General features: G+C 49.8%; 3 protein-coding genes across 7 annotated transcripts in view; 2 read left to right on the forward strand and 1 right to left on the reverse strand.

Annotated features, from left to right (window-relative positions):
• RAB11FIP1 (RAB11 family interacting protein 1) overlaps window positions 1-5,066 on the forward strand; it is a 33,943-nt gene extending 28,877 nt beyond the window's left edge. For both annotated transcript variants that reach the window (XM_023551114.2, XM_023551115.2), the window contains one exon: window positions 3,018-5,066. In XM_023551114.2, the coding sequence (XP_023406882.2) occupies window positions 3,018-3,236 (219 nt within the window). In that variant the 3' untranslated portion in view covers window positions 3,237-5,066. The remainder of the gene's footprint in view (window positions 1-3,017) is intronic.
• Window positions 5,067-14,517: 9,451 nt separating this feature from the next.
• Window positions 14,518-18,585, forward strand: BRF2 (BRF2 RNA polymerase III transcription initiation factor subunit). Its single transcript, XM_064272818.1, has 4 exons — window positions 14,518-14,804; window positions 15,479-15,538; window positions 16,195-16,516; window positions 17,361-18,585. The coding sequence occupies exons 1-4, from the start codon at window positions 14,651-14,653 to the stop codon at window positions 18,064-18,066; spliced, it is 1,242 nt and encodes a 413-aa protein (XP_064128888.1). The 5' UTR covers window positions 14,518-14,650; the 3' UTR covers window positions 18,067-18,585.
• A 3-nt stretch (window positions 18,586-18,588) lies between these two features.
• The window catches only part of ADGRA2 (adhesion G protein-coupled receptor A2), a 45,254-nt gene continuing 35,914 nt past the window's right edge, over window positions 18,589-27,928 (reverse strand). For all 4 annotated transcript variants that reach the window (XM_064272817.1, XM_064272815.1, XM_003412538.4 and 1 more), the window contains 8 exons: window positions 27,386-27,610; window positions 26,974-27,190; window positions 24,220-24,428; window positions 23,417-23,544; window positions 22,999-23,122; window positions 22,360-22,505; window positions 21,779-21,868; window positions 18,589-21,512 (listed from right to left, as the gene is read on the reverse strand). In XM_064272817.1, the coding sequence (XP_064128887.1) occupies window positions 20,222-21,512; window positions 21,779-21,868; window positions 22,360-22,505; window positions 22,999-23,122; window positions 23,417-23,544; window positions 24,220-24,428; window positions 26,974-27,190; window positions 27,386-27,610 (2,430 nt within the window). In that variant the 3' untranslated portion in view covers window positions 18,589-20,221. The remainder of the gene's footprint in view (window positions 21,513-21,778; window positions 21,869-22,359; window positions 22,506-22,998; window positions 23,123-23,416; window positions 23,545-24,219; window positions 24,429-26,973; window positions 27,191-27,385; window positions 27,611-27,928) is intronic.

Consider the following 27,928-nt stretch of genomic DNA (forward strand, 5'->3'; position numbering starts at 1 on the left):
TTTTTTCACGCTTCTGTGGTTGGGATTTTTCTATGTTGAGTAATATTCCTTTTATTTAAAAAAAAAAAAAAGCTGTTATTTTTGGGGAAAACCAATTTTAATTCAGCCTTCAAGGTCTAGTTCAGATGTCACTTCATAGTTGACATTTGTCCCGATCACCTGTGTAATAGTGATCTCTTGCCTGTCCAGGCTCCTGAAGCACACTGCACCCCTGTGGACTCTAAGCCGGTGAGCCTGTATTCCTGGCATTGCCCCGTATATGTTGGATGCTGTGTGGACCTGGAGTCGGCAAATTGCTAACCCTGGCCCCTGCCCTCCAGGAGCGCCTGCCTGGTCTTAACCCTCCATCGTCAGCCTCTTCATCTTTTTATCTCCCAAGCTCCCTTGCAGAGTATCTCATTTTTCAAAATCCTTACATGACAGAGATACAACCTAAAAAACCTTGAGGGTATATTCTTAGCTATTGCATACAAAGACTGTTTTCCTTCATATGAAATGTAAACATGCTGCTTTTTTGGTTTAGTACTGCTTTTGAAGTCACAAACAGAGTGATTGAGGCCCAGATGTTGTCTCTGAATGTATGCTTTCAGTAAGCCTACAAAAAAAAAAAAAAAAGTTTAAGGGAGAAGCTGTTTTTCAGAAAATTACCACTTACTATTTGTGTGCAGCTTGTCTTGTGATGCACCTGCTAACCAAAAGGACAGCAGTTCGAATCCACCAGCTGCTCCTTGGAAACCCCATGGGGTAGTTCTCCTCTGTTCTGTAGGGTCACTATAGATTGGAATCGACTCAATGGCAACGGGTTTTGTCTTGTGTTAGGTTAAAACTCTATATATGAAAATGTCTGTGTGTGAGTGTCTAAGCCTGTATTGCAGTCATCATGCTTTGCTTCTTGGCCAAGATAATAGAGGTGGGATTTCTCTCCTGGATTCTGGCTACATGTAGGCAGCTTGCATCACTAGACTGGGTAGGGGTCCTGCCATGTTGCCACTGAAAAGTGATCGTCGACGCTCTTCTTAACTTGGCTGCTTCTTGTAGAAGGCAGCCTCCTACCCTCCCTGCTGGCCTGTGAAACTGTCATACCCTCAAGGCAGGCCTCAGAGTTCTACAGGCAAAAGTATTTTGAGGTTGTTCCAGGACTTTGTTTTTTTAAACTTGTAAACTCCTAAGCCAGAAAAAGTGAGTTGGGTTTTTCTGTGTGTGTGTATGTGCTTTAGATGGGTTACAGAGCAAATTAGTTTCTTATTAAACAATTAGTACATATATTATTTTGTGACATTGGCTGCCAACCCCACGATGTGTCAATACTCTCCCCTTCTCGACCTTGGGTTCCCCATTTCCATTTATCCAGCTTTCTCATTCCCTCCTGCCTTCTCGTCCTTGCCCCTGGGCTGGTATGCCCATTTGGTCTTACATACGTGGTTAAGCTACATGTATTATTGTTTGCTTTATGGGCCTGTCTGATCTTTGGCTGAAGGGTGAACTTCAGCCGTGATTTTAGTACTGAGTTAAAAGGGTGTCCAGGGGCCATACACTCGGGGTTTTTCCAGTCTCTGTCAGATCATTAAGTATGGTCTTTTTTGTGAGTTAGAATTTTGTTCTATATTTTTCTCTAGTTCTGTCCGGGACCATCTATTGTGATCCCTGTCAGAGCAGTCGGTGGTAGCCGGACACCATCTAGTTGTGCTGGACTGTCTCGTGGAGGCTGTGGTAGTTGTGGTCCGTTAGTCCTTTGGACTAATTTGTCCCTTGTATATTTAGTTTTCTTCATTCTCCCTTGCTCTAGACAGGGTGGAAAATTAGTCTGCCCCCCCCCCTCCACCTGGGACAATTCTACTCTGCCCTACAGGGTCACTATGAGTTGGAATAGACTCGATGGCAGTGGGTGGGTTAGTGGGTCCTAGAGACTTGGCACAACATGTTACTTTTTATTTAATCCTTATTTTGTGTTTCCTCATGGTTCGGGTCTTGTCAGATTGCAGTTAGACTCCAGTCGTCCCAGAATATAAATGCTAGTAAAGTACAGTAACTCTTGAGGGTGCCTGCTCATTCATCAGGAGTGGGAACATTACATCCAGCTTTAGTACAGGCCTCTGTGTACCTAGAGGGTGCACCCTAGATGTCTGAGGGCAATGACTGCAATATGGTGGCATTTGGCCTTGACTCTGCAGAGTTTTCCTGAGTGTGAAATGACTGCAGGTGAGTGCTTTGCGTGGCCCCTGCATCCATCTAATCGCTGAATCCTCTGAGTGTCGCTTAGGCAGTAGGAGAAAGAGGGCCTGGGCTAGACACGACCTGTTGTGTTGGAAGGAAAGCTCTCGCCTGCTGTCTTCCTGTTTTTTGTTGGGCCCCGTCGGGCTTGGGGCTCGTCGTTCAGCTCTGCACTGATGCTGGCCTGTGCGAGCTCTTAGTGTCCAGGGAGGCATGGACACTCATTTGGAGGATTGAGTGCTCCAGTGATTATACTTCTTAAACCCTAGACCCAGAGTCTAGTCCAGGGGTCTGCAGCCTGCGAGCTAACTACGATTTTTAAAGGAATCCTTTGGTGGTGCAAACAGTTACTGCACTTGGCTGCTGACCGAAAGGCTGGTAGTTTGATTCCATCCAGAAGCTCCTCGGAAGAAAGGCCTGGCAATCTACTTCTGAAAAATCAGCCTTTGAAAACCTTAGCGAGCACAGTTTTACACTGACACACATGGGGTCACCGGGAGTTGGAGTCGACTCCACAGTGACTGCTAAGATAAAAAGCAAAAAACAAGGAAGAATTTGCAACAAAGATCATATGTGGCCAGCAAAGCCTGAAAGATTTACACTGTGGCTCTTAAGAGAAAAGTTTGCCACCCCTGGTCTAGTCTTTAAACTTCATCAGTCAACAACCTGTTTTCAACCTAAATTGAAAACGCAGAAACCCAGGAGACCCAGATCACTAATTTGCCTTTTTTGTATTTCTTTTAGACACTTGATTTCTATGTTGACTTAGTAACCTTTTTTTTTCTTCCTTTCTCTCCTCTGCACAGAAATACAACCCCTCAGACCCAGCTTTTGCTTATGCACAGCTAACCCACGACGAGCTGATCCAGTTGGTCCTCAAACAGAAGGAAACAATCAGCAAGAAGGAGTTTCAGGTTCGAGAGCTGGAAGACTACATTGACAATCTGCTAGTCAGAGTCATGGAAGAAACCCCCAACATCCTCCGCATTCCAGCTGAGGTCAGCAAAAAGGCAGGGAAGATGTGAATCTCCAGAAGAAAACACTGAAAGGTTTTTGTGAGTTTGTTTCCACCTGCCGTCAATGTCAAGGACTTGGTATGCCTGATAACTAGCAAACAGGCTCCAAATCACCGTCTTCCTTACGTGTTATCTGGCAAGGGTCAATTCTACCAGTTGAAGCCAGGTTAATTATTACAATGAATCTTTTACTGTACGTTCCCAGGGTTTTATCTTTAAATGCCACTGTGCCTTTAACTATGCTGTAAATATTTTATGCCCACCAGACACATGGTCATAAGATCTGATCCTGGGCCGGAGATTCAGATGGCACAGGAGATATTGGTGTATTCTAACTCCGGGGTTTTCTTTCTGTGAGCTTGAGGTTTTAAAATACATATCCTCCAGCCATTAAAACTTAGGATGAAATGAGAAGGATCATGTTGGTGCTGTGACACATACTTTCTTGGCTTGTGAGTAGCTCAAGTGTGATTTTCTGGCTGCAGATGCTAAATTTTGTCACCATGTAAACCTACGGGCTTCTCATACTTGGCTCTTGTTGGGTTATTTTGTTTGTTTTTTTTTGACCAGAACAGAGGAGTTGAGGGAAAACCTCCGAGTGTGGCTTTTAGACTTTGAACAAGCTGCCTTTTCTAATCAGCTTTCACTACTCTCCAGCCTTGAAAATAGGCTCTGTGTGGGTCCATGGCCCCTTCTACTGCGGATACCACACGTAGACTAGGGAGTTAGAGACTCACTTTTCCCTCAGTTGGGGAAGTTGATCAAAGTCCCCCTCTGGTGATAGCAGGGTTCCTGCTGGCTAGAATGGCCTGTTAAGTGCCTTGATAAGGGGTTGGCTCACCCAGGCACTTATGTAAATGGTTCCCTCAGGTATGGAATGACGTCAGTAGGATTCCTTTGGCCGTTTCCCCCTGTGTCTTTGTTGTTTGGCTCCCTGGTGGTTTCCTTAGCAGCAGTTCCTGGAGGAGGACAGGACCCACCAAATCCTCCTAGATGAAGATGCCCCTTGGTTGTGCAGGCCACGGGGAGTCACGGGGTTGGACCCTGAAGGGCTTGAACTGGGTCCTTGTGGCTGTTTTGGCCCTGTTGGAACAGAAACCCAGGCTACTTCTGGGACACAGGAAGTTGTAGTGAGGGGCTTAATCTAGTTCATACAGTGTAAAAGCTAGTAGAAAAGCAGCAAGCCTCAGCCTTTATCCTGTGCTGCTTTTTCATCTTCCCGTCATGAAGCGACTCACAGACATTCTCGTTACACAATTGTGAAGAGCAGAATGATACTTACTTTGGATTGCTGTATTTTTTTTTTCTAATTAATACACATTTTTTTTTTTTTTTTTTTTTAAGGACACCTGTCTTCTTAATAGCACCAGTTCAGATTTTTCAGCTAACCTGATTGTTAGTAACCTAGTATTGAAATCAGGACGTTTCCATATTGGTCGTTTCTTCTCCCGGGAGTGATAGAATCTCACCAAATCTTGACATCTGCCCGGAGGAGACAGGCCATCGGGGTGGGCAGGGGTGAGATGATTGTGGGTTAATTAACTGGGACTGTCTTCTATGTATGTTGTGATGCTGTGGCTAAGAGCAGAGGTGAGGGGCAGCTGGATCTCTTTTCATGCTCACTTTTGGCAACAGTGTGGGTCACGTTGGAGCACTTTAATCTGAAGGATAATACTGTAACTTGATTTATCTGAACAGCCTTTAATTATCTACAGCTATGTTATTTAACACTCTCCTACAGTGCTGGGGGACCATTGTAAACTTCTCAGATGACTTGTGTTTTGTAGTGCTATGAAATCTTTTTACATGCCTATAAAGAAAATTGTATATTCACTTGAACTCTGAAAATGTATGTATTTGTTCTGTATTATGTTTTTTTACTTGATAGAAATGTATTCTTACTGTGATAGCCCAAGTGTACTCTGAGCAGACTCTCTTCCTCGGGAGAGCCGGCTCCGAGACCTGCACTGTTCACGAGAGGAGGCTGGTCTGGAGGTATCTGCCGTTAGGACCTTGGGCATGTCACTGGGTGTTTGAGAAGGATGCCTTTGAGTGGAGGGGTGAATTTCTGTGCTCTGAAATGCCACTTGGGAACTCTGGAGAATGAAGGACACTTTACTTCAAGGGTCTCTGGCTCCTACCACGGCAGGACAAAAATGCAGTCTATAGCATTCTTGCACCTCGTTATGTAGATAGCCTGGAGGTCATTCAGTTAATAACTGTCCTTGAAGACCTGACTTTGGGGAAGAGTTTATCTAGAAACAGCTGTTGCCTGCTCTGAGCCACTAGCAGAGGGTGGGGAGTGGTGCGCTGGAGGGCCGATGACTGGGGTGTGTGTACGGGTACAAGTCCAGTAAGACAAGGAGAGCTAGGACTTGCCTCAAGCAGCTTTAATTGCCAACCTAACCGATGCTCTGGGAAGAGGCTTGTGCTCTGTAGCACCAGGAGTGCCTTGCCAGCTACTTCCAGAAAGATCAGTCAGCACTTTCAGGAAGCATCAGATTAAATACCAAACACCACTCAGTGAACTTGAACTGGAGGCCAGCTTCCTGAAAAAATGCCAGTGCTTTGGCCAGTTGTTGTATATCATCTCATTCCTGGGACTTTGACAGGTGTCCTGCCTCCCTCTGTCCCAGTGTGTTCACCTCATCAGGGTAGCAGAGTGGAGGGGAAAGAAAGTCAGTCTGTTCTTCATGCTGAACAGCAGTGACACTGAGTGGAGATGTGTGTGCTGCGTGAATGGGGTACATGTGTGTGGGGCCCAGCACTGTTAACAGTAGGAGCTTAAAAGGACAGAGAGGGAGCAAGGTCTGTGACTGTTAGCCACTTATGTATTGAAAGTTAGAGGCAATTTAATGTTTAAATATGCCAGACCTCCCCTCCCTGGACCCCTTCTCCCAACCTACCTTTTCTTCTTTTTTAGAACTACTAATTAATGATCTGTCAATTGCCTTAGGTGGAGAACCTAACCTCCTAGTATTCACACCAACCTCAACTCTGTGGTTTCTTGGTATCGGCTACGTGAGGTGCTAAAGTGGTCCTTTCCCCCAACTGAAGGATCACTCAGCATTTTTGGATTCCAAAATTATTAATTTCCAGCTTTGTTACTTTGGGAGCTTTGAATTTCTTGCGTTTCGTTTTTGAGAAGTAACCTAAAATGTCCTAGAACACTAAATAAAATGGTACTACCTTTCAAAAACTTGTGTCTGTAGTTAAGTATCCGTGCGGTAAAAATTCCTTCTCCAACCCCTGAAATGCCACTTGGGAACTCTGGGGTCCCCAACCCCTTTCTCCCCCAGAGGACAGGACCTCTCTGATCCCTTACCTGTGACACACCCGTCATCCTGGCCTGGAGGGACCATGGCATTCACCGGATGAACGTCATTTCAATTTTTGCCACCAGTGCTGAAACCAAAAACTCGTTGCCGTTGAGCCGTTCCCACTCAGAGTGACCCTATGGGACAGTGTAGAACTGCCCCATGGGGTTTTCAAGAAGTGGCCAGTGGATTCGAATTGATGACCTTTTGGTTAGCAGCCGAACACTTAAGCGCTGCGCCACCAGGGCTCCACACCAGTACTCGAGGCAGCCGCCTTTTCTTTAGCAGCGGGTGCCTTTGGGTGAGCACATGAGCAAGGGTCCTTTGACTTCTTTCCTCACCACCAATTGCCCAAAGAATGGAATCTTTACTTTCGGGGCACAAGTTAAATTCCAGTTGGTTTCAGAACTACCCTGGAACTACTTTCATAACTACTACCGGAACCAGGTCTCCAGTCCAGTCAACTTAGTTTATCATTGCTAAGTAGAGGGCTGTACAAGGAGTCCCCTGAGCTCAATAATCCCAAACTCCGAGCCTTCCCTGATCGGGGAGGGGTGTACCTGCCCCACAGGCATAGGCCTTACGCTCAGGGGCCCCAGACCTCTTGAAAGGGGGATATACTTTTTCTTTCTTAGGGAAAAAGTCACACTGTAGAGGGACCGGAGGCAGGCAGTGCCTGGGAAGCTCCTGGGGAGGAGCGGGTAGACCTTCCCTAAAGGCATCCCTGGTTTTGGTGGAGGGACTGGTTGATGTCAACGGTGGGGCCACCGTGTAGTGATATGAAAATAAATTCTCTTAATAAAACACACAGTTTTCCAGGTTTTTTTAAAAAAGTCCTCCAAGGAAGAAGTTACACAAGTGACCCCAACTTTTTCCTTCAAGATTCATTTCCCTTACTTTGGAATTCTCTCAATTTGTTTCCTATTGGTGGTGGTAGTGGTTGCCATCAAGTCAGCCCCCGACTCCTGACGACTCGGTGTACAACAGAACAAAACCCTGTCCGGTCCTGCGCCATCCCTATGATGGGTTGTGGATTGGACCGTTGTGATCCATAGCGTTTTCATTGGCTCATTTTCAGAAGTAGATCACGAGGCCTTTCTTGCTACTCTTAGTCTGGAAGCTCCACTGAAACCTGTTCAGCATCATAGCAACACACAGACCTCCACTGGCAGACGGGTGGTGGCTGTCCAGGAGGTGCATCGGCCGGGAATGGAAAGCGGGTCTCCCCCATGAAAGGTTAGAATTCTACCACTGAACCCCACGTGGTTCCTACTACTGCCACCAAGCCCAGCCCTGAGAAGCAGGCAGTTCTATCTTTAAAACTGCAACCCAAGCAGGGATACAACCCCTTCCTTTACTTCGGAGTCCCCTTACCCCAGGTGCTAATAACGGAAATTTTTTAAAAAACAGTACCGAAAATAAATGAACTATTCAAGGCTTATGAACAGCAATGAAAAGGGAAGTTTTCCCAAATCCAAGTTTCTGAGCTGAAGGAAGTCAAGCTCTAAAGTCAGGGGACTTGGTAGCCATCTGCCTGTCTCTGCCAGTGGCCTTAGGTTCTTCCCTTGTCGTCTTGGCTGCTTTACAGGTCCCCCACGTTCCATCTCTGGGTGAGCCATAGCCACTGCGTCTGCCCCTCCCTCCACTCCCCTGTCTGCTTATCCAATCTGTAGTTTTCTATAACGTTACACATGTTTATTCTTGGAAAAGAAAAAGACATTTCCCTACTAACCAAGAGGTAACCAATGTCATTTTGATGTTCCAGTTTTGTTCCCTCATATGGATAAATACACTTTAAAACAGATGGGGGTCACACAGTACATATTGTTTTGAACATTTCTCCATGCCTTTAGATGGTCTTTGGAAACTCCGGTGGCATAGTGGTTAAGAGCTACGGCAGCTAACCAAAAGGTCGGCAGTTCGAATCCACCAGGTGCTCCTTGGAAACCCTATGGGGCGGTTCTACTGTAATATATGATCACTATGAATCGGAATCCACTCGATGGCAACAGGTTTTGGTTGATTTAGATGGTCTTCACAACAAGTCCTGATACTGATTTCTGATGGAGAACTTAGCCCAGTTAACAACCCTCTACCTCAGAAGGGCTGTGGTAACTGCAAGGATGACCTTAGCCATCTCTGGAGCAGAATGAGAACTTGCAGGGTGAGCGCCCTCCCCACCAGTGGAAAAGGTCACTTTAAGGGTGTGGTTACTGCTCTTTAACCAGGACCAAAAGGCCAGCAGGATCTGCAGCACACCCCCTCTAATCTTTGAACCCAGTCTCTGAACAAAAGCATCCCTTCCCCTAGGTTGCTCTTCAGGTTTCACCTTTTGGGCTCTGCAGTCCCCTCTCATCCTGGGAAGGCAGTGGGCACTGCCTCAGGCTCAAAGACGGCTCCCTTAGCATTGTGTGGCCAGCATATCCCAAAGCCAAAACCTATTCTTAAGGAGGATGTCCTCGCTTTAGCCTTTCGGGTTTGGATTATTTTACAGGAAACCTGTATTGTGAGCCCTGGAAATAGTCATCCTGGTGACACTGCTCTGGCCCTCAGAGCTGAGAGAAAGCTGCTTTTGTCCTTGCCTATCAGGTGTTCTCTCCAGGCTAAACCTTGGCTGCAAGAGGAAAGCCCATTCATTGAGTTCCTACTATGTACCAAGCACTGACCTGTACTGTTGATAATTCCCGTCAAGGTAGATAACATCTCCATTATGCAGATCAGGAAATTGAGACTTAGAAAGGCATAAGACCTTTAGTTTGCCTAAGGTCACATCGTTAGAAAGTGGTTAAAACAGGATCTGAACTCATCCTGCTGTCAACCTGGAAGGTCTAGAACAGGGCTCAGCAAGCTACCCCTACCTCCTGTGTTTGTATGGCCCTCAAGTTAATGGTTTTTACATTTTAAAATAATTAAAAAAAAAATTTGATTACAGGTGAAGAGTATATGGAATTCAAATTTTGGTGTCCACAAATAAAGTTTTATTGGAACACAGCCACACTCATTTATTTTCATAACTGTCTCTGGCTATCCTCAGGCTACAACAGCAGAAGTGAATAACTGTGAATTTATCATTTGCAAAATGTAAAGTATTTACCCTCTGGCTCTTTACAGAAAAAGTTTTCCAACTCTTAGTCTAGGATCATTCTGGCAAAGAGGTAATGCTGTGATTCACTTGGAATCGTGGAGGATTGGAGCAGGAAGAAAAATGGAGACCCTATAACTCAATTCCCTCTTAGGACTTGCCATGTGGCCAGATAAAGCCACAGGTTTCCAGAGGAGGGAAGTTCCAGGCATGGTGTCTGGTATGTATGCTCTGCGTGTGTGCAGTGAATGGGGCCTGTGACTGCCTTGTAGTTATCAGATGCCTTTGTTCCTAGGAGTTCAAGGAATTGAACATATTAGTCCTCAGGTGAGGAGAGGGGAAGCATGTGAGGGGACACTGTCTATGAGACAGTGGGGAAACTGTCTATGAGAATGGAAAGGTGTTTGATGCCAGAATTTAGGAAGCCCCGGCTGTGCTGTACCGTGGCTGCCTCACAGCGGGTGTTCTAGAAGCATGGGTGTCTACTAAAGAACTGCAGTGGTGGAAAGGAAACCCAGTCAGAAAGGCTCCAAGGCCTGAGCCAGCTGCCAGGTTTAGTGTAATGATAAGAGTGTACTCAGGGCTCAGAGTGAAACTGGTTCAGAATCACAAAGTTTCAGTAAACTGAGCTGGGCGGAGTACAGGAATGAGGCTGGATTAAGGACCTCAAGTGCAGTCCCTCCCTCACCACTTGCTCTAGATTAGAAGGATCCTGCCTCTGAGGAATGCAGTCTATCTGGTGGATCTGACAGGCCTCCTGAGGGATTGAGCAACACTCCACTGTGTGCCAGCCCTCGCTGTCTTTCCCCTGTGTGTGCCTCTGTGCCTATCTCTTCTGCTCTTGTTATAAGACACTCCTGAGTGATTAGGTTTAGGACCCACCTTACTTTGTTATGACCTCATTAACATAACAAAGGAACACCTTTCCAAACAGGATCATACTTTTAAGTACAAAGGTTAGGACTTCCACATTTCTTTTTGGGGGACACAATCCAATCTGTAACACCTTTCACGTGTTCCTTTTTAGTCTCCCCTCTAGAAAGAACCCTGGCCTCCAAGCTAGCATTTCACTTTTGGACAATGGCTTCCCCTCTCCCGTAGCTTTCTACTCTAATCCAGCCCGTTCTGGGGGCTCTGCATTCTGAAAGCCTGTGTGCCAGGCATGGTACGGCAATATGGAGAGCAGAAATATGGTCCCAGGTTCACAATCTGGGAAGGTTGAGGGGATCTGTTAAAGAAATAATTATCCGTCACTGAACAATGATAACTCTTAGAAGAGTTTGTAGCAGGGGAGGGGCACCCAGGATGCTGTGTCAGTTCTAATTTCCTGGAGCAAGCCAAGTACTTTTCCCAAATACTTTTCTGGAGAGAGTGGAGAATCACGGACTTAAACGTCTTAGTGGAGGGCGCCATCTTCTGGCCTGGATCCTGTCCACGTCCCAGTCTGTTCTAGCACCTGTTTGTGTCTGAAAGAAGGCTGTCTTACGCTACGTGACTGGAAAAGTGAGTGACCTCTCTACCCCTATAAAGTGGCCAGTTAAAAAAAAAAAAAAAAGTGGCCGGTTAGAGGATCATAAAACCCTCTTCCACTTTACAGTGAATACTGTTGGGTAAAGTGTAACTTCAAGGCTTCTGTCACGGACAGATGGCTCTGTAACAAAATCTAGCCTTTTTTTTTCTTTTAAATGTAATTAGGATCCAAGATCTGCACAAAGTTGGGGGTAAGAGAAGCCTGACTTTTTTTTTTTTTGTATAACAATGTAAAGAACTACACTCAGTGCTAAATATGCTGCTTTTAGGCACATGTTTCTCTTGCCTAATATGGATGGCAACTCCGAAGTAGGGGTGTGTGTGTGTGTGTGTGTGTGTGTGTGTATGTGTGTGCATGTCTGTACTCGTAAGCATATGCAACTGTGTCTCCATATTTACCTGCTGGACAACCTGAAATAAATCCTTATCTCATACTTGACACTAGCAGGGAAATCTAGAAGAGAGGCGACTTAGAATGCCAAAGCCATGAAGGAAACCAAGGGAAAGATTAGTCCAAAGAACTAACAGACCACGACTACCACAACCTCCACCAGACTGAGTCCAGTACAACTAGATGGTGCCTGGCTACCACCACTGACTGCTCTGACAGGGATCACAATAGAGGGTACTGGACAGAGCTGGAGAAAAATGTAGAACAAAATTCTAACTCACAAAAAAAAGACCAGACTTACTGGTCTGACAGAGACTGGAAAACCCTGAGAGTATGGCCCCTGGACACCCTTTTAACTCTGTACTGATGTTACTCCTGAGGTTCGCCCTTCAGCCAAAGATTAGACAAGCCCAGAAAACAAAACAAGACTAAATGGGCACACCAACCCAGGCGCAAGGACAAGAAAGCAGGAGGAGACAGGAAAGTTGGAAACGGGGAACCCAAGATCGATAAGGGTAGAGTGTTGACAGGTCATGGGGTTGGCAACCAATGTCACAAAAACAATATGTGTATTGATCGTTTAATGAGAACTAATTTACTCTATAAACCTTCGTCTAAAGCACAATAAAAAAAAAAAAAGGGAAAAATCAAACAAACAAAAAGAATGCCAAAGCCCATCCTGTGCTGCTCTGCTGAAGTCCCCCGGTGATGTGGGGCTAGAGCAAGTAATTCAAAGTTTAGGGAGTGGGCCGCTGGGGATTATTACGTCTCTTGGTTGGGGTAGGGGAGGATCCTTCAGTGTGATCAAGCCCTGAAGTAGATAGAGGATGGGATTTCTCTAAAGGGAAATAGGGATTCTCACATTCTGAGAAGACAGTTTCTTGGCGGGGGGGGGTGCCCCAAATCTGTGTGCCAAGGATACAAACTCAGTGTGAAAAAGAAGGGACTGACACCTTGTAAAGCTATTTTTGTTTTGTTTTTTGTTAATTCTTTCCTCTTGAGCTATGAAGACATCTTGTGAAGGTTCCAGTTTTTTTAAATATTTTTTCCATCTATATTATAATCACTTTAAGTAGCTCAACTCCTCAGTAAAGCCTGTTAACAGTCTCACATGATGCTGGTGTGGAACATGAAAGAGTGGAGGTTTGGCTACTTTATGTTCAGGGGTCAACCATTGGCCAGTGAACAGAGGCAGCATCCTGCCCGTTCACTAAGGCTGAAGTGCAGGGATGTCTGTCATCCAGTTGTAAGGGAGGAGCGGCCATGGAGTAGCTGTGAGCAGAAGGAAGGGACTTGAGAGTCAGAGGGGCTTTTGCTGAGTAGACCGTTCTTGCAGAGCACATCACCTCTTTCTAAATTTATACTAAAGAAAAGTGACATGTGAAGCAGAAAAGGCTGATGTGTGGATTATAGATGAAATATTTGTGTCAGGGATGACCTTGGTCCCCACTGTGGTCCAGGGAACTCAGTTTCATTGGGCACAGAGGGAGCCCTCTCTACCTGACGACTGATGGTGGCTCTTTCAAAAGAGCCTATAGTCCTGCCTGATCAGATTCTTTCTTTTTGAGGCTTAAATCCTTTGTTTGGGGAGTCACTAGGTTCAGGGCCATTGTGTCTCCTCATCTCTTCAGACTGATATGCACTGTTTTTCTTTTTGAATTTTTTTTTCAGTTCTGGGTTGCATAAAATTTATTGGCATTCTAAAGAAGGCAGCTGTAACCTGTATCTTATTCCTCAAGGGAGTGTGCCTATTTCTTAAGGGGCTAACAAGATACCCTTAATATCCCTCAATTCATTCTGTGCAGGAGCTGTCATTTACTCTTCCCAATGGGAAGAGCTGATCTCACCTTCCACCCCCAATCTACAATGCTAGGATAAAAGTAAGTCCACAACAGCTTCTAAAATCCATTAATGCCAGGGGCCTACCTGAAATTCTCCTTGTCAGCCTGAGAAACAGAAAGTCTCCACGAAGTTCCAGTACTTGCTGTGATTACCCACATCGACTTTCTTGGACTCACAACAGACAGGCCTTTGGTTGTCCTTGTCATTTAACTCAACCTTCTTATATTCCAGACACAAGTGAATCTAAAACTGCTAAGCTTCAAAATCTTTATTTTAAATGAGCATAATTAGGATTTACTTATAAGAAAATACATCTCCTTTTTTGTGACTTTTAATTTATATTCAAATATGACATGCCAATTTGTAAGCTTGGTTTTGTGTTTTGTCATGTTCTATGCATTTCTGTAATAACATAACTAGAGGCACAGTTTTGTTCAAGACTCTTTGATACATTCTATTTTTTTTTATTACAAGCTAGGAGCTCTGGGACCGGAATCAAACTTTAAGCATCTCAAAGCTCAAGGTTTTAAAAGCATCTGAATTTGCTTGCACTCTCCCATTTTACCAAAGGCCTTATCATTCCATATTTTTTCACTCCAAACACCATTAGACATTCCTTGCCTAGCCTTTGAGGGCATTTGGGTTTGCCACCCAGAATTTTAATTCAAGTCCCTCATTCTACAGGGACTTGAAAAATAGGCCTCACATAGAGAAAACAACTTGCCTGGGGAAACAGTTCTGCGAAGTAGAACATACTTTCCTACTCTCTCGCTACACTACTCTGCCTTTTTGAGACATGCTTTCTGCTAGGGCCAAAATCAACATTCACTGCCACGGGGAAATGGAGAATTTGAGATTACTCTAGCGTTTTAGAAAGTATTGTTCGGGACTAGCAACAACTTCTTGCCTATTATACCTGTATATATAGAAAGTTCGTCCAAATTAAACCCTCAGCCTGTGCCAACTTTAAACCAACTACAGAAAGGAGGGAACTCGGAGACTCAGTCGAGACTAGGAACCTCGACTCCTAGCTCACGTTTCCACCCGAGTCACCAGATGAACAGACCGGAAGTAGCGTGCTGCCGCGTAACGGAGGGAGCCACCTCTTCCGCCGTGGCGCTGGCCGGAAGAGGAAGGTGCAACCTTAGAAGGGTTCCCTCCTCTTTCCTGCTGTGGTATTGTAGCTGTTGGCCCCGGCTCTGTTGCTTGGTGGCACGGCACTGGCGAAGAACCCCACGGTCGGCCCTGGGCAAGTTGTGAGATGCCAGGCGGACGCCGCTGCCCCGACTGCGACTCCACCGAGCTCGTGGAGGACTCCCACTATTCTCAGAGCCAGCTAGTGTGCTCCGACTGCGGCTGCGTGATCACCGAGGGAGTCCTTACCACCACCTTCGCAGACGAGGGTCACCTCCGAGGTACCTGTGCGTGGCCTTCCTCGGGCGCTGGGGCAGCCGCGGGCGGGCGGTGGAGGGATTGACATCTCCCTCCTGTTGCCTGCCATGTGCGGGAGAAAACGGCCCATAGTAAAGGACGTTAGGACTGCTGTTCATCTGTTGCCCCAGCAGTGTCTGTCATATGTAGTAGGTATAATAAATGTTGAATGAATGAAACAGAGAAGAACGAAGCACTCCTCAACTTGCTTCCTATGGTCATGGTGCAAGGATTGTGGGCTAATTCTTTAGGAATAAAGCACATACTATTACTCCAAAGTAGTTTTTAGCACAAATTGGCAAAAACACATCTCTCTCTCTCTCTTTTTTTTTTTTTTTGCTTTTCTAGTCCCTGACCATTGCAGCCCTTAAAATCTGTAGCCAGGAAGATTGCCTGGGTTCTATGTGCAGGAAGGATGACTGAGAATTTGGAACAGCTGGGCCACTTTAGTGCAGTCCTTCTCTTCCTCATCTCTGTGTGTTTGATATTGCTTGTGGACATAACACTGGATGGGCACTCGTGTGCATAGATGGGTGCCTTCTGTAAGTCATGGAGCAGATACTCAGTGATTTGAACTCTGCTCCCTGGCCACATGTGGGATGGCAGGAGTCTAGGAACTGAAGGCTGAACAAGCCCTTTGTTGTTCATTGTCTTACAGAGGTAACATATTCCCAAAGCACAGGAGAAAATGAGCAAGTTAGTCGCAGCCAGCAACGAGGTAAGAGTTGACCCTTTTCTGACATGATATCTTTAAAGAAAATTATCCTGATGGCCAAGGCTTTCTGCTTGCTTTACCTGTTTTCAGCATTACTGGCGTTGGGTGGTTGTTGTTGGGTGCTGTCGAGTTGATTCCAACTCATAGTGACCCCATGCGACAGAGTAGGACTGCCCCAAAGGGTTTTCTAGGCTGTAATCCTTAGGGAAGCAGATGGCCACTGGGTGAGTTTGAACCACCAACCTTACATTTAGCAGTCAAGCACCTAACCGGTGCACCACAGGGCTCCTCCGGTGTAGGGTAGGGTAGAAAAGAATGAACATTAGAAAAAAAGATTGGGGATGGTTCTGAGAGGTAGCAATTCAGTGTAAGGTTTGAATCTGCTAAGAGGTATGTTTGAGGTAGGCTCAAGGAACCTGGATAGAACCTTGGCTTGGCCCTGAATCAAACCAGCTTCCAAAAAATGGTGCACCGAAATGTGGTCTCTTTCCGTAAATTTCTTTGTGCCTTTAGAATGACCGCACCAAGTATCACTCCTGTCAATATAGGAAGATATATTATTTGTGACTCTGACATCTGAGGCTACTTTAGAAGAACCTCTTAGGAGCTACACAGTAGCTCCTTTGACCCCCTCTAACTCTTGCTCTGCGTTTTCTTAGGTCTCCGCCGAGTGAGAGATCTTTGTCGAGTTCTGCAGTTGCCATCAACATTCGAGGACACAGCAGTTGCCTACTACCAACAGGCGTACCGGCACTCTGGCATTCGTGCTGCCCGGCTGCAGAAGAAGGAGGTGTTGGTTGGATGCTGTGTCTTAATTACCTGCCGGCAGCATAACTGGCCCCTAACCATGGGCACCATCTGCACCCTGATATATGCTGATTTGGATGTGTTTTCCGGTACCTACATGCAGATAGTGAAGCTTCTGGGGCTGGATGTACCATCTCTGTGCTTGGCAGACCTAGTGAAGACCTACTGTAGCAGGTACCTGCCTAGTGGGGAGACACTGGGATGGGATGGGATGGGTGCTTGTTTCTGAGACCTAAATCGTTTTACCTTTGGTTGTCTCTTTTTGACCCAAGCCCATCTAAAAGGATGTGGGAAAAGGTCCATTCTCCCTATCTTGTGCCTAGTACTAAAAACATCAATCCCATTTTACATTTCTGTGATGCTTTGAGTTTGAAACCCTTGGTGAAGTAACTTAATGATGTAGGGAAAGTAGGTATTAGGCCTAGCACGGGGCTGTGGTGTTGTGCCATCACACTGGACTCTTTGTGAAGGGCAATTCCTGGAGTTGTGCAGTGCGTGGACTGCGTGACTGTATAAAGCAGCCCTGCCTCAGCAGGATCATCTGTGAATGGAGCCGAAAGGATATTAGTAAATGACAGCGCTGGGGTTAGAAGCTAACTTTAAAAAAAAAAATTCTTTTTAAGTAAGCTATGCTTATTCTTTTTGCTGACAAATATAGTAGAAGGAAAAGGCTGTTGGTGTCACATAGCCTTGGGTTTGAAGGCTGATGACTGCGGGTAAGTTTTAACTATAAATGCAGATAACAGAATGTAGTGTGGATTAAGTGAGAGCATTTGCAAAGCACTCAGAATGATGGCTGACAAGGAGGTACTCAGTAAAAAATGTTAGCTTCTTTCTGCATTCTCTCTCCCTTCGCTTAATAAGCAGAAGACTATCCCTGTATAAACTTGCTGCCCAGCAAGCTTGAGTGTCCCCAAGGGAAGAGCTTTCCCATCTTGAGTGGACTGTTCCTTCTCTCCTTGGATGAACAGCTTCCCATAGTAGTTACTGAGACCGGCCCTCATTTTGGTTGTTTCAGCTTCAGACTGTTCCAAGCCTCCCCGTCTGTGCCAGCCAAATACGTGGAAGACAAAGAGAAGATGCTATCACGAACGTTGCAGCTAGTGGAGTTAGCGAATGAGACGTGGCTGGTGACCGGAAGACACCCTTTGCCTGTCATCACTGCTGCTACTTTCCTGGCCTGGCAGTCGCTGCAGCCTTCAGGACGTCTGACGTGTTCCCTTGCCCGATTCTGTAAATTGGCAAATGTGGACCTGCCCTACCCTGCCACGTCCCGCCTGCAGGAGCTGCTGGCTGTGCTGCTACAGATGGCTGAGCAGCTGGCTTGGTTGCAGATCCTGAAACTCAACAAACGGTCCGTGGTGAAACACATCGGGGACCTTCTCCAGCACCGCCACACCCTGGTCCACAAGGCCTTTCGGGATGGAACAGCAGAGATGGAGGCCTGTGAGAGGGAGGTGCAGGGGCAGAGACAGGGAGAAGAGGAGGTGGGGGATAGTTCCTTAGATTTGCCTGTGCGGAAGCGATCGGCTAGTCCTGCCCTTCTCCTCCCACCCTGCATGCTGAAGCCCCCAAAGCAGCTCCGACCCACACCACCGGTCTGCACAGTCACTGGAGATGAGAATATTTCTGATAGTGAAATAGAGCAGTATCTGCGTACCCCTGAGGAAGTTAGGGACTTTCAGAGAGCCCAAGCCGCTGGACAGGCTGCCAAGTCTTCCTAACCCACTGTGAGGCACATCCAGTAGGGGGCGCTTTACCCCATTCTGACAGCAGCTTGATAATAGGCCCTGTCGTATCCAGAGAAATAAGCATGTACAAGATCTTAAGTGTCATCTTTCTTGTTTGAAGAAACCAGGACGGGCTGTATGATTAGTTGGACCCAAGGTTCTGGAGTAGAACTCAGGAGGACTGCAGGGATGACCGTGGGTTGGAGAGAAACTCGCATTCTTGTGTCAGGGAGCAAAGCAATGGGATGCTTTCTTCTTAAGCTGTGGGGAAAGTATCAGGCACTCTGCTGCTCCCATTTTGAATTGGACGCACTACTGCTGATGCTGCTGCTGGCCTGAAGGGGCTTCCTGCTGCTTGTGGAACCATTGGCATTTCTAATGGTATCACCGCTCGGAGGAGCTGGAACTAGAGGGAACTCTCAGCCCTGTATCCATTTATAAGTGTTGGTGGGTTTGTGTATATGGTGTCATGAGATCCTCTGCCTCATAATAAAAGGATTGTGGCTGGACTAAGGCTATAGCTCAACGGCCTTTGCAAAATTTTAATATATTAAAACAAGAGGCATCTGCTAGAAAACATTCTATTGTATAAAACCCGAGCTTTTAAAAACATGTTTTCTTTGGCACTTTTCATACCCTCCCTCCCCTTTCCCCAGCGTATTGCAAAAAGCTCTCCAGTGCTAAGGCATTGGCAGGGTATGTAAACAGCAGCCAGCATATGTGGAAGGATAATACAAAGCTTTTTTTTTTCTTTCTTTCTAATACTGTCTCTGCAGCAAGCATAAATAGCACGATCCATCCTCAGAAGTGTGGGCTTTCCCCCTCCCCTACGCCCTCTACACCTTATGATTGGGCTGGGGTGGTGTAGAGCTTAGGAGGGGACCGGGGCCTGGACCTGGGCGTTCTTTTACTCTTCAACAGGCCCAGGGTTTCCACCACTTTCATTTGGCCCTATAATAAAAGGCCGGTGGTGGTTTTTTAGGTTGGGAAAAATACGGGCACTGGAGTTTCAAAGCAGAAGGCATAGGCCCCAGGTAAGCTGCAGGGACCGTAGCCACTACCTCAGAGGTTGGCTTGGGCTTCTGAGTCAGGAAGCTGGTTTGATGTGTTGGGGGTTTCCAGATCTAGAGAGCGAGTTACTGGGAATGGTTCTTCCATATGACCTCACTGAGGCAGGGAAGGGCTCTTCCCCAGTCCCATGGTGTTGGAAGGCTGAGAGTGGGGATATGGGCCTTGTAATTGAACAGTAAGTGCCTCTCCCAATACCGCCCGCAGCTGTCCGTGGAGCCCTTCTTCATCCATTGTTTACTGGATCAAGTTTAGGCCATGACTAGATCCAAGTCCTGGCTCCCCCTACTTCCCTCAGACATCTGACAGTCAACTTTATAGGTCTAGGGCCTTAGCTTTGTCTGATGCCCCCCTCTGAGCCCTATGTCATATTTGCATGCCACTCTGTGGGAATTGTGTTTTCATCTCTTAATTGTGCACTCTTCCCACCAGCTACCCTCCCCCAGGACTGTTGATCTCCAAAGCTGCCTTTCCCACTCCCCCCCCCCCATTAGTCCTTGTCACCTGGCTCATCCACTAGGCTGGCTCCTCGCTTATTAGCCAAGACCTGGGTAGGAGAGGTCCTAGGTCTGGGCACAGACTGGGCGGACTTACAGGAGGGCAGTGAGGAGAGAGAGAAGGCAGTTCCCAAACTCCATCATGTTATCCTTATAAGGCGGACCACCACCAATGAGGCAGTGTGGATGGACCGGGGAGTACCTAAGGAGGAGCCCCTGGGCTGCCCTGTGCCCTTCCGCCCAGCTTGTCACTACAGACCGACAGGACTTTCTCCCCTACCCCAGTAGGCACCAACGATGTGGCCACCAGAACTAGCCTGGGCTGGGAGGGAAATGTATCATGCACGTGTTCTGGGATTGTCTGTCGCTACCCCAGAGGGATGGCCCTCTTGGAAAGTGGGAAACATCTTCCTACCTCCTCCCCAGCCTCCAGGACTAAAGCAGGTGAGAGTCACCGGCATCTCTACCTCAGATCTGTTGACGTAGCAAAAGACGTCTTTGAGGGCCTGGGAGGAACCGGAATTGGGGGGACGGTGGGTAAGAAGCCCAGGGCCGGCTTGCTTAAAGTGTCGTCCACCCCCATCCTAGACCGTGGTCTCGCTCTTCCAGAGGCCGGTCTTCATGCAGCCGCCTCCGGTCGCCTCCGCGCCTGTCATATTGATGTCATCATACTTGCCCCCCTTGGGGGCCCCGTTCAGACTGGCAGTGTTGAGCGGGTACGAGCGGCGCTTGCTTTCCTTCTCCAGCGCCCCGGCCCCGCCGCCCTTGAGATTGTCGCGACTGGTGCTGCGGCGCTGGCCGGGCCGCCCCGCCTCCGGGAGCGGCGCCGTGCTGGTGTCGCTGCCCTCGGACGGCGTGAGCATGGGCTCGCCCTCGTGCTGGCGGCCGGCGCCGGGGCTGTTGCGGCTGCTGCCCGGGTAGCTGTCGGACGGGCTGTTGTGCAGGCTGCCGCTCTCGCTGCTCAGCAGCTCCGGCACCCCGGCCGCCGCGCTCGCCGGCGCGCCCCCGCGCAGGGCCTTGAGCCGGTTCTTGCTGCCCGCTTCCCCCGCGCGGTGCCCCTTGGCCCGGCTTTTGTGCACTCGGCGCCCGTGGGGCAAGTTGTTGGGATGGCGTGGAGCGAGACTCCCTCGGGAGCCCATGGACTCTGGCTCCCCTTCTCCGCGGGCTGCCACTCCTGCCTCACACACCTGACTCTGGGCCAGCTGCAGGTTGGTGAGCTTGCAGGGGCCCAGGGGCGGCGCGTGGCCGCTGCTGCCACTCGGGGAGGACTTGAGGGAGGCAGGGCCCTCCCCAAACACTGGGGAACCGTCCTCTGGGGCGGCGGGCAGGGCCCGGGGTGGGGCATGGGAAGCCGAGGCTGAGGCAGGGGGGCAGCAGGCGCGCCAGGAGGCCCTAACGTCTCTGCGCCTGGCACAGTGGTGGGTGAAGACAAAGAGGCCCAGGGCGGAGGCCGCCACCCCGTACAGACAGCTGCACACCACGCGGGGCAGCCAGCGCTGGGACAGGGCCAGGGCTCCGCAGGCCCACATGGCCAGGTATAAGAAATGCGTGGTCACCAGTGCCCCCAGCTGGACTCCCGGAGAGTAGAGGCCATCACCATTCTCGGGGGGTCCAGGCGTTGTCACAACTGAGCTCCCAGCAGCTAGAAGGGAACCTGAGTCACTCAGAAGGGGGCCACTGCTCCTAAGCCTGGTGGAACCCCTTGACTCCTCCCCTGGTTCCAGGGAGACCCTGCTGTTGGGCCCCTTTGGGTTCTGTGCCAGTGGACCCCGTAAGCGCAGCCCTGCACACAGGAAGTAGATCCAGGTGACCAGCAGAATCAAGGCCACCGGGATGTAGAAGGCTCCTAGGCTTGGACGCCACACCAGCCAGCAGCTGAGGGGAGACACAGAGGCAGTGGGTGAGGATGGGGGCCATGTCTGGAGTGGGGCCCATAGGCTGGGATTGTTGTGGCGGTAGAGGACAGGTGAGTGGAGAGGGAGAGACTGGTGCAGTCAACATGCCCGGGCTTGGGTTGGGTCATTGGCTGGGTAGTCCCTGGCAGGTGCCCCTGCTAATGGAATAGAAGGCATCTGGTATCCGGTTGGGTAGGTTTGGAGACAGGCAGGGAGTGGTGCAAGGGCTGGTGGGAGTGTGCTCACTACGGGCTGTGGTCCTGGTAGTTGTGGATGTTGACAGCAGCGGTGATGCCACAGATAATGAGTGGGATCCCTCCAGCGATCAGATAGAACCTGGAGAGGATTGGGGTTTGTGGGTCAGAGAGGTGGGGAAGGGGAGGGGAAGAACCAGGTACTCGGAACGCTTCACTCAGTAATCCCTCTCCTATCCTCCTTCCCCTTTAAATTCTGACAGAATGTTTTGCCATGGAATCAGGTCTGGTAGGTCCCTAGGGACTTAGCCAAGATTGTTCCAAAGGACAGAAGTCCAGATTTGTCCTCTCTTGCTCAAAACAGTACAGAAGTCAGGGGTGCCACTTAGGTTCTTGGGGTCCCTGCCCAGTGCCCTTTAGAGTCACTGTTACCATGATGTTGTCATGGCTGAAAGGCTCTAGGATGTACCTGCTCTGTGGCCACCTCAGGCATTGCCTCTTCTTTCCTTGCAGAGTGATGTCCCAGGGACCTTAGAACCACCTTGCATCCACCCTGGGTGGGCAGATTTTGGTGTCCGACACCTCCCTCCAAGGCCCTCTCCTGTTGCACAACCAACAGGTGGAGGAACTTACCGGAGCATGGGGCGGGGAGCAGGCAGGGCAGAGTCTCCTTCTTGTGGAGGAGGCTCCCTCCAGGTGAGTTCTTTATGGAGCACGCGGGCCTTCACACCCATCCAGAGCAGCGTAGACAATGAAGAGTAGTGCAGAGTGATGCCCACCTGGGGAGTCAAGGCACTGAGGCGAGGGCACCTGGGCTGCTACTACTGGGCCATCCCAGAGCACCATCCTTCCAGCCCCCAACTCCACAGCTCTGTTACTCTACCCAGCCCTCTACCCAGATACTCCTCAGGGCTCTGTCTTTGCTGTTACCCTCTCTGCTTCACCCCAGGGTTCTCTTCCACTCTGAGGATTCTCCATGGCCGTCATTTGCTATCTGGCTCATTCCTGACCTCTCTATTGCAGGTCCCCACTCTCCACTTTTAAGTCCCATCTCCTATTTTATCTGAGGTGATCCCCCCTCCCCCACTCCCAGGACCCCCTCCCCCCTCCCCAGCCAGGCTGGACGCATAGAGAATAATGGAGCTGGGGCCTATTCGCACGAGCTGCCCTTTTCTTCCCATGCAGCTCCCTACCCTATGCCTAGGCTGCCATCACTAATGTTGGAGCTGTAGCTGCTGCCCCTTCCCCATCATCCCCAGCCCTTTTACTTACTGCCTGGCAGACCACCCGGTAGTTGGTGAGTGTGATGCCCCCCGCAAAGACGGCAGAAGTCATGGCCATGTGGAAGCAGAGGTTCAGCAGCATGTGCCAGCCTTTTCGGGAGACGTGGATGGAGCTGCCCCAGGAAGAGTCTTTGGTTAATGCCCCGCCCCCGTCTGACGCAAGGTCAGGCCCGTTGGGGTCTCTAGGCCATTGGGAGAGCCAAAGGGGGAAGGCAGGTATCTGTGTGCATACAGGGGTGTCTCTGTGATAGAGGCCATAGGGCAAGAAGTCTTCAACCCCCAAAATGTGGTTTCCAACCCCAGAACCTTAAGAGAAAGTCACGGGGCCCCACTTGAGAAATGCTTGTCAATACTTAGGGACACCCCTGCCTTCCCACCAGAGCCCTCACCCCTGCAGAAGCGCCCACCTGTGGTTGAGGATGTAGGTGATGATGGTGGAGAAGAGGCAGAGCAGTAGCAGGGCTGTGCAGGGGTACACGACAGGGTGCAGCCCTGCCCCTGAGCCCCCTCCCTCCCGGGGAAAGGCACTCAGCTCCTGGGAAAGGGTGGAAAAGAGGAAGTGAGTATTAGGAAGCCAGGAGGAGAGACTGTCAGTGGAGACCTCACCAGTCCCTGGCCTGTTTTCCTTTTCCAAGCCCCATCAGCCTTGGTGCTGACAAGGATGTGTCAGTATGTCCACTCTTAGCAAATCAGTCTTAAGTAGCCTTAGCAACCTGCCCTCTGCCTCTACCCACTATTATCCTGTCTTTCTGGAGATTTTTGAGATTCCCAGCGTGAACAATCAGAGGTGAGAAAAGAGGCAGAAGGTTCTGTCTGTAACACAGCGGCATGCTGCGTCGTGTCTGGGAAAGTGGAGGGGTACGCGCGATGAGGGAGGGAGGACGGGGGGATGGGGAGGACAACCAGAAAGAGGAGAAATGCTCCAATTTTTTTCCCCCACTTTAAAGATCTGGGTCTCAAAAAGTGCAGAGGAGTTGCAAATCTATCTCTCTTGACATGGGAGTGGAGCAGGAGCTCACTGCCTCCTGAAAGGTGGAAAGGTGTGGGCGAGACCAGAGGAACAGTCCTTCCTGAGTCCTGACAGGTACAGGCCGGATAAAGCTGCTGGCCTTTACTTCTCTGTGGCCTCAGGTAATCAGAGTACCTTCCCCCACCTGGCCCACATTCCCTTGTTCCCTTGCCCTCTGCCCCTCGGCCCCGCTTTACCCACCATGAGCACGGCCATGTTGCCCAAGTGCTGGCAGTGCAGGGAGCTGACATTGGGCTGGCTGGAATGGAGCTGGCAGCCTTCGGAGCTCCAGCCCCCGGGCCCCCCAGGCCCCTCCTGGCTCCACGAAGCTGCCACAGGTTCGGCCCCCTCAGTCCAGTGCCGCAGGGAAACAGCCACTGGCTCGGTCAGGTTTCCCACGCCACAGCCACCTACAGGGGGGAGAGGGAAGTCCACACATACACACAGGCCCAGCAGGGAGGAGGCTCAGGTAGGACTAAGAAGCAGCAGCCAGAGCATATAAACACCCACTAGGGGCAGGGCAATGAGGTGGGCTCAGGGGATGTGATTAGATGTAAAATATGGGCCCTGCTCTCAAGGGGCCTCATTCTAGCTGAGGGGACCCAGTGGATGAAAAAAATACAGATACTAGGCAGTGGTCTACTCTAAGTGCCAAATGAGTGGTGCCAAATGAATATGTGCTCCGAGAAGATAGGACTCTGGGGTGGGGGCACCCAGGGAGAGTGTCCCCAAGAAGGTAGAAGTTAATATTGAAGGAGCTGGAGCTCAGTCACAGTCCTGCATTACAGAGTTGGGATGGAGGGAGGGTGAGGAGGAGGCACTCTTAGCAAGGGAGAGGAACTCCAGGAACAAGAGTTTTGAGGGGAATATGCCTAGCATATGGGACACATACACCCTAAACCACCTCCCCTCACACACTCCACACAGCTGCTAACAGGAAACTTTTCCTCAGGTAACTCTTACTTAGGGCTCGGTGGGAACCTCGGTTCCTCAGGGAAGGCCTGCCATGGGCCTGTCTAAGTTAGGCCATCCTCTTACATGCTCCAAAATGTGGGGCACAGCTGCTTGGTAATATGAGCTCCCCTTATGACTTGTTCAAAGCCCACCTTCCCTGATGAACTGTATGTTCCTTGCACCGTCTTGGGTAGGGGTGCATCGCCAGCCCCAGCATGGGGCCTGGCACATGCCAGGTAGTAAGCGCTCATGGTCAGAATGAACAACCTGATGAACATGTGCCTTCTAGGATCAGGAGATGAACCCAGAGTAGTGATAGCAAAGCCCCTGGCTGTGATGGGGCCACATTACACAGTACCCTAAATGGCACATGGAGGAAGGCAGACTTTGTTCTTATGTCACAGGGAAACCTTTAAGGGGCTCTGTGAACCCAGTGGCAGTGTGTGGGACAGACTGAAGATGGAGAGAGCCTGGCAAACAGAATTTGGGACACAGGCCAGGAGTGGGTAAGAGGGGCCAAGGTTGGGGCTAAGATTTCAGGCTGGATGGTGGGATGGAAGGTGGAGTCATGACAGAATAAAGAAATATGTGGGGTAACAAGGGGAGCCCCTGTGGTGCAGTGATTAAGTGCTTCACGGCTAACTGAAAGCTGGGCGGTTTGAGCCCACCAGCCACTCCACAGGAGAAAGAAGCGGCAATCTGCTTCCGTAAAGATTATAGCCTTGGAAACCCTATGGAGCAGTTCTATTCTGCCCTGCAGGGTCACTATGAGTCAGAATCAACTCGATGGCAGTGAGTTTGGTTTTTTTTTCAGTGGTGTAACTGGTCTGGGAGAAAAGATGCCAAGTTGGGTGGAAAAAGGAGGATGGGGTAGCAGTTGAGTGAAGGAAGAAGGATGGGGTAGCTGAGGGCATGGATGCAGTTGTATCTACCCTGAGCCAGGTCCCGAACTAGGTGGTGAGTCAAATATGGTGAGCCCCTGTCTCTGCTCCCATTTTTCCTCCTACTGTGAATGCCTCCTCCCTGCCTGGATCTCCACCCACCCTGGTGTTCCTCAAAATCCTGGTCATCCCTCAAGGCCCATCCAGGTCAGTCCCCCCTGTGACCACAATGGCCCAGAGCCTTTTGAGAACACATCTTGCCTGGGCTGCCTGTTGAAAAGCCTCTTGTAACATCCCTAAGGTTGCCCTGGGATGTTATTTTGTCCTCCTGTTGCTCACCTCTGGAGAAAGATGTGGCAGTCTGCTTCTATAAAGATTTACAGACTTGGAAACCCAGTGGGGGCAGTTCTACTCTGTCCTACAGGGTTATTATAAGTTGGAATCGACTTGACAGCAATGGGTTATTGCTTAGGTAGATGGTAAGCTTTGTGGGGGCAGGGGTCATATCCTATATGCTTTTATTCCTTGTTAACACCAAAGACCGTGCTATGTTTCCAGCAGACTCCCAGAACCCAGTTGCTGCCAAGTCGACTCAAACTCATGGTGACCCCATGTGTGTCAGAGTAGAGCTGTGGTCCACAGGGTCTTCAGTGACTGATTTTTGGGAAGTAGATTGCTGGACCTTTATTCCAAGGCCCCTCTGGGTGGACTTGAACCTCCAGCCTTTTGGTTAGCAGCAGAGCATTTACACCAACCAGCGACTCCTTCCAGCAGGTCATTATTGCTTGCACACATTGTGCGGGTGTGTGGGAGAGCAAGAAGTCTGTTGGTGTGTTTTGAAGGAGGTGGGTCAAGGGTTTGTGTTTATAGCCCTCTTGAAATTTGACAAATCTGGGATGTAAAATCCAGTATCTTTTCTCTACCGACCCCTTCTCTTTATGGCACATCCCTGCCTGGCCCAGACCCACCCACCTTGGGAAATGGTAAGCGGCCCACATCTCCTCTGCTAACTCCCCCAGGACACTAGAGGGCGCTATGCATGAGGAAACGGCAGGACGGAAGGGGACAGGGCAGGCACTTGGGAGGAATCCTGAGTGGTGCGGGGAGTTCGGCCCCTTACTGGTTCCTGCAAAGATGACCGGGGTAGCCACGCCGCGCCTCTTGCCAGGCCCAGCAGCTCCAGGGCGGGAGGTGTTGCTGTGGCTGCGGAAGAGGCGGCCATTTCGGAAGACGAGCAGTTGCAGGGTGCAGTCTGGGGGGCCTGGGGGAGCCAGGGCAGCCGGAAGGGATGAGAACAGACTGGGGGGCAGCTGGATGGAGGCCAGGGCCACGCTGTTCTGGGGGGACATGGGAGTTCCTCAGAGACACCCAGGATCCCCTAGACTCCAATGTTTTCCAGTCCCTTCGTCTGGCCTCCCATCCCCCACTTCCCACTTTTCTGGATCCTTCCTCCTCTCAGACCACGCCCCCCTCCCCACCACCAGGCACCTGGTCGGGGCACCTCCCCTCTTAGCCCCTCCCCCAGTGCCCACCTTGATGTGGAAAGACGACAGGGAGACGTTGGGCCGCCCGGTGGTACAGCGGAAGCGGAGCTGCTGGTCAGTCGGGGGCTCAGGCTCAGGTGGGGGATTCTGGCCCGGGCTGCCCAGCCGTGCCACGGTAGCCCCTGCCTCCCTCCTCTGGAAGGCCGTGCAGGTCAGGCCCACGTAGCTGTGCGGCTTGATGAGGTAGGCCTCCAGTGCCACATTCCTTGAGTTCTAGGGACAGGAACTTGTCACCCCTCAATTTGAGATAGGACAGCCCTCTCTTGGCCTTCTCCTGCCTGAGACTGTGCAGTTCCCTCTCTGCATATCCTTTCAGGCAGCGTCCCCTGCCCCTTCATTCCTCACTGTCTTTTCAATGTCTGGCCACTCTTCTGTCTGCCAGAGTCTTACCTGCCCATGGCTGGCTGCAGCACCTTCTCCTTCCTCTGAGCTCCCAAGGTGCCAGTTCTCCCACTCACTCAGCACTTTGCCTTACCCTGTTCCATATCCTGCTTCCCTCTGCACATGGGCTAGTTTTGTTGGCCCAACTAA

Source organism: Loxodonta africana, chromosome 19 (assembly GCF_030014295.1).
Source record: "Loxodonta africana isolate mLoxAfr1 chromosome 19, mLoxAfr1.hap2, whole genome shotgun sequence".
Taxonomy (NCBI): domain Eukaryota; kingdom Metazoa; phylum Chordata; class Mammalia; order Proboscidea; family Elephantidae; genus Loxodonta; species Loxodonta africana.

What these genes read in the sequence shown, in the direction of transcription:
- BRF2 (XM_064272818.1), top strand. Translation starts at nt 14,651, where the DNA reads ATGCCAGGCGGACGCCGCTGCCCCGACTGCGACTCCACCGAGCTCGTG. An exon ending in TAGTCGCAGCCAGCAACGAG is followed by an intron (nt 15,539 to 16,194) that starts GTAAGAGTTGAC and finishes GCGTTTTCTTAG; the next exon opens with GTCTCCGCCGAGTGAGAGAT. An exon ending in GTGAAGACCTACTGTAGCAG is followed by an intron (nt 16,517 to 17,360) that starts GTACCTGCCTAG and finishes TGGTTGTTTCAG; the next exon opens with CTTCAGACTGTTCCAAGCCT.